The 4,895-nt window shown below is 63.2% G+C and overlaps 1 protein-coding gene across 1 annotated transcript in view; it reads left to right on the top strand.

Moving 5' to 3' along the window:
* Positions 1-4,639, top strand: part of SHANK1 (SH3 and multiple ankyrin repeat domains 1) — a 44,870-nt gene extending 40,231 nt beyond the window's left edge. Inside the window, 2 exon segments of the mRNA XM_007463415.1 lie at positions 1-1,985; positions 3,922-4,639. The exon segment at positions 1-1,985 is cut by the window's left edge and continues 4 nt beyond it. Of these exon segments, the coding sequence (XP_007463477.1) occupies positions 1-1,985; positions 3,922-4,639 (2,703 nt within the window).
* The last annotated feature ends 256 nt before the right edge of the window (positions 4,640-4,895 follow it).

Here is a 4,895-nt window from a genome sequence, read left to right as displayed (position 1 = left end):
TCCACCGACACGGGGGACGAGGATGGCGGCGAGAGCGCGCTGGGCCCGGGGGCGCCCCCGGGGCCCCGGCTGCGCCACTCCAAATCCATCGATGAAGGCATGTTTTCGGCCGAGCCCTACCTCCGGCTGGAGTCCGCAGGCGCCGGGAGCGGCGGCGGCTACGGGGGCTACGGAGCCGGCAGCCGAGCTTACGGGAGCAGCGGAGGCAGCAGCGCCTTCACCAGCTTCCTGCCGCCGCGCCCCCTGGTCCACCCGCTGACCGGCAAGGCCCTGGACCCAGCCTCCCCGCTCGGGCTGGCCCTGGCCGCCCGAGAGCGGGCGCTGAAGGAGTCCGCGGAGGGCGGTGGGGTCCCCCAGCCCCCTCCGAGGCCCCCGTCGCCCCGCTACGAGGCTCCGCCGCCCACGCCGCACCACCACTCGCCCCACGCCCACCACGAGCCGGTGCTGCGTCTCTGGGGAGCCCCCCCGCCGGACCCGGCGCGCCGGGAGCTGGGCTACCGGGCTGGGCTGGGCAGCCAGGAGAAGTCCCTTCCGGCCAGCCCGCCAGCTGCCCGACGCTCCCTGCTGCACCGCCTGCCGCCCACCGCCCCCGGGGTCGGGCCCCTCCTGCTGCAGCTGGGGTCCGAGCCCCCCGCCCCGCACCCCGGGGTGAGCAAAGCCTGGAGGTCCGCAGCCCCGGAGGAGCCCGAGCGGCTGCCCCTCCACGTGCGGTTCCTCGAGAACTGCCAGCCCCGGGCCGGTGGGGCGGGGGGCAGGGGGCCCCCCTCGGAGGACGGGCCGGGGATCCCACCGCCCAGCCCTCGCCGGTCCGTGCCCCCCTCGCCGACCTCCCCGCGGGGCAGTGACGAGAACGGGCTCCCCCTGCTGGTCCTGCCGCCCCCCGCCCCCTCGGTGGACGTGGAAGACGGCGAATTTCTCTTTGTGGAACCGCTGCCCCCGCCCCTGGAGTTCTCCAACAGCTTTGAGAAGCCCGAGTCGCCCCTCACGCCGGGGCCGCCCCACCCGCTGCCGGACCCACCCACCGCGGCCAGCCCAGCGCCCCCTGCGCCGCCCCCTGCCGTGGCCGCCGCCCCTCCCACGCTGGACTCCACCGCATCCAGCCTGACTTCCTATGACAGCGAGGTGGCCACGCTGACCCAGGCAGGCCCCGCAGCTGCTGGGGACGCGCCTCCGCCGGGCCCAGCAGCCCCAGCCGCCCCGCCTCCCCCTGCCCCACAGCCTGGCCCAGACCCTCCAGCTGGCACAGATTCTGGTATCGAGGAGGTGGACAGTCGGAGCAGCAGTGACCACCCGCTGGAGACCATCAGCAGCGCGTCCACGCTGAGCAGCCTGTCTGCCGAAGGCGGGGCTGGCGGCGGGGTGGCCAGTGTGGCCAGTGGGCCGGAGCTTCTGGACACGTATGTGGCCTACCTGGACGGCCAGGCCTTCGGGGGCAGCGGTCCTCCTGGCCCACCATACCCGCCGCAGCTCATGACTCCCTCTAAGCTCCGGGGCCGGGCGCTTGGGGCCAGTGGAGGCCTGCGGCCTGGGCCCGGTGGGGGACTCCGAGACCCTGTCACTCCCACCAGCCCCACCGTCTCGGTGACGGGGGCTGGAACCGATGGGCTGCTGGCCCTGAGTGGTTGCTCAGGACCTTCGACGGCAGGTGTGGCCGGCGGTCCAGGGGCTGTAGAGCCAGAAGGCCCACCGGTGCCCTTGCCATCCGCCTCCTCCCTGCCCCGGAAGCTGCTGCCCTGGGAGGAGGGCCCGGGTCCACCGCCACCACCCCTGCCTGGGCCCTTAGCCCAGCCTCAGGCCTCAGCCTTGGCCACAGTAAAAGCCAGCATCATCAGTGAACTCAGCTCCAAGCTTCAGCAGTTTGGGGGCTCCTCGGCAGCTGGTGGCGCTCTGCCCTGGGCCCGGGGAGGCGGCGGGGGAAGCGGGGACGGCCACCACGGGGGAGCCAGCTACGTCCCAGAGAGGACTTCCTCCCTGCAGCGGCAGAGGTGAGCCGGGGGCTGGAGGTTGGCAGTGGAGGCCAGAGGGGCTGGCTGTGGGTAGCAGAGACCGTCTTCCACATAGCTGTGTCCCTTTAGGGTCCCAGGTGGTAGATAGAAAACAGAAGCCGGGCTGGCTTGGAGAACTTTGCCCTCAAGGAAGCATGCTTTCCCAAGCCACTTCAAATTTCCCTTTATCTCGGTAGCTTCTGGTCTCCTCCCGTCACCATGACAACCCACATTCCATGATGAGCAAAAAGAGTGATCGATGTCTGTTTCCTTGGTGGGTTGTCAGTTCTGACAATCCCTGAAATCTTCAGGTCCCTTGAGCCCCGTGTTGGTCAAGACAAGATGCTTTAGGGCACGGTCGGTGGTTTCAAGTGTGGTTCTGGAGCCAGGCTTTTTTGGACGCTGGTTCCAGCCCCGCACTTTCTAACTGGGTGACCTTAGGCAAAGGAATCCACCTCTCTGTAGAAAAGGGACAGCACAGAACCTTTCTAAAAGGGTTTTTGAGGCCATTGTTGTACCGTGAGATGCGGGAGGGGAGGGGTCTCTTACAAAAGCCCAGCAAGTATAGATGGAGAAGTCCAAGAAGATGCAGACGTTTTCTAAAGCAGCTAGCGACTTGGAACGGCCACAGAGTTCGAGCTCATTCAAGACCTTTTAATCTTAGGGAAAGTATAGAGTCACATTCCTGATTCAGAAACACAGAGCGAGTGGGGAGAGGGTTTTTTTTAATCCTCTTGTTCTGCAGAGCTCACTCTAATTCTCCTCGAGGGTTTGATATCCACATGGTGATATTCTGAGGTGGTTCTTGAGATCTTAAGGCATCTCACTGATGACTCTTAAGTCTTCTGGGGAGAGGAAAGGACATTTAATTTAGTTAACAGATCCACCAATAATTGATTTGCCATCTGTTCTGTACTGGGTGCCCTTCAGGGTGAGAGGGACCCCACAATGGACAAAACAAGCAAAGCATTTCCCTCATAGACCTCACAGCCTAATGAGGCAGAGGCAAGGGCCAGGCAATAAACAAAATTATTGTCATCATCCTAGGGAAAAAATGCAATAACGCGATGGTTAGAGAAAGTCTCTCAAATAACGGGGCGAGCTGAGCAGAGACTGGAGGAGGGAAGGAAGCAAATCGTTTGGCTCCCTGGGGGAAGAGAGAGCTAGGCAGAGGGAACTGTTCAAAGGCCCTGAGGCAGGGACTGTTCTGGAGGGAGCTAAAGGGATGAGGGGAACCTTTTCCTCCCCTTGTTTCTTCTCTTTTTCATCTCCCTCTCCTCACCTCTCTCTCTCTCTCTCTCTCTCTCTCTCTCTCTCTGTCCCCCATCCCCCTCCATCTCTCTCCCTTGAATGCTCATCCTCTTTTTGTTCCTCTCTCACTGTCTCCCTGTCTTCCACTCTGCTGTGACTGGCCATACCCGGAAAGGCAGTATAGGGTAGTGGTTAAGAGCTCAGACTTTGGTGCCATATAACCGGGCTCTGCCACTTCCTGGCTGTGTGTCCTTAGGCAAGTTACTTAACCTCTCTGTGCTGCTGATAATAATAGTAACCTGCATCAGGGCTGTCACGGGGATTCCATTGAGATGGCGATATGTAAAAGCACTTAGAACAATGCCTGGCACACGTGAGCATCAGTAAGTGGTGGTGATTATTATTATTATCACTTAATGTCTCTTTTTCTTTCATCTCTCTTGACTGTCACCCTCTCCCTGTCCTCTCATTTTTCTCTCCCTTCATTTTCTGTCCTGACATCCATCTTATCCCCTCGCTTCCTCCTTCGATCTCTCCCCGTCTCTCTCCTCCAACTCTCTACCCCTGCCCCATGTCTCTCTTCCTCTCCCTGTATCTTGACCTCTGCCTCTTTCTCACCCGCCTTTGCTCCCCCCCGCCCCCCGCAACCCTTCTCCTTCACCCCTGCCCCGTTGTCACATTCCAGACTCTCGGAAGACTCCCAGCCCTCGCTTCTCTCCAAACCTGTCAGCAGCCTGTTTCAGAACTGGTCCAAAGCGCCTCTGCCGCCCCTCCCCACGGGAGGCGGGGGCTCCGCTTCGGCCGCTGCAGCCGCGGGGGCCACCTCGCCGTCGGCCACCTCCTCCTCCACGTCCGCCCGCCACCTCCAGGGAGTGGAGTTCGAGATGCGGCCACCTTTGCTCCGCCGGGCCCCTAGCCCGTCACTGCTGCCCGCCTCGGAGCACAAGGTCAGCCCTGCACCCCGGCCCTCCTCCCTACCCATCCTGCCTGCAGGACCGCTCTACCCGGGCCTCTTTGACATCCGCGGCTCCCCCACCGGAGGGGCAGGAGGCTCGGCTGACCCCTTCGCCCCTGTCTTTGTGCCACCGCACCCCGGGATGTCCGGGGGTCTCGGTGGGGCCTTGTCAGGGGCCTCGCGCTCCCTCTCACCGACCCGCCTGCTCTCCCTGCCCCCGGACAAGCCGTTCAGCGCTAAACCTCTGGGGTTCTGGACCAAGTTCGACGTGGCTGATTGGCTTGAGTGGCTGGGCTTGGCCGAGCACCGAGCCCGGTTCCTGGACCACGAGATCGATGGCTCCCACCTGCCCGCCTTGACCAAGGAGGACTACGTCGATCTGGGGGTGACCAGGGTGGGCCACCGCATGAACATCGACCGGGCTCTCAAATTTTTCCTGGAGAGGTGATGGCTGGCCCGGACGGACCAGCCCGTCCACGGAACGCTTGAGCCTGCTGGCCTCTTGACCTCTGAACCCTGACCTTCATTCTCTCCCCGGGCCAGGGACTCTGCTAAAACTGCACCCTGACTCTCGTCTCCCAAGGCCGGAGGTCGCCAGGTGGCCTGATCTGGCCAGACATTGGCACCTCACAGGAGGGGGCAGCTGACACAAGATTGTGTGTGTGTGTGTGTGAAGCGGGGAGTGGAGTTTGGGGGGGGGGGGG

Source organism: Lipotes vexillifer, unplaced genomic scaffold, assembly GCF_000442215.2.
Source record: "Lipotes vexillifer unplaced genomic scaffold, Lipotes_vexillifer_v1.1 scaffold802, whole genome shotgun sequence".
In the NCBI taxonomy this organism is placed as follows: Eukaryota; Metazoa; Chordata; class Mammalia; order Artiodactyla; family Lipotidae; genus Lipotes; species Lipotes vexillifer.
Note: the sequence above shows the minus strand (reverse complement) of the source record. Positions and strands in the feature narration are given on the sequence as shown.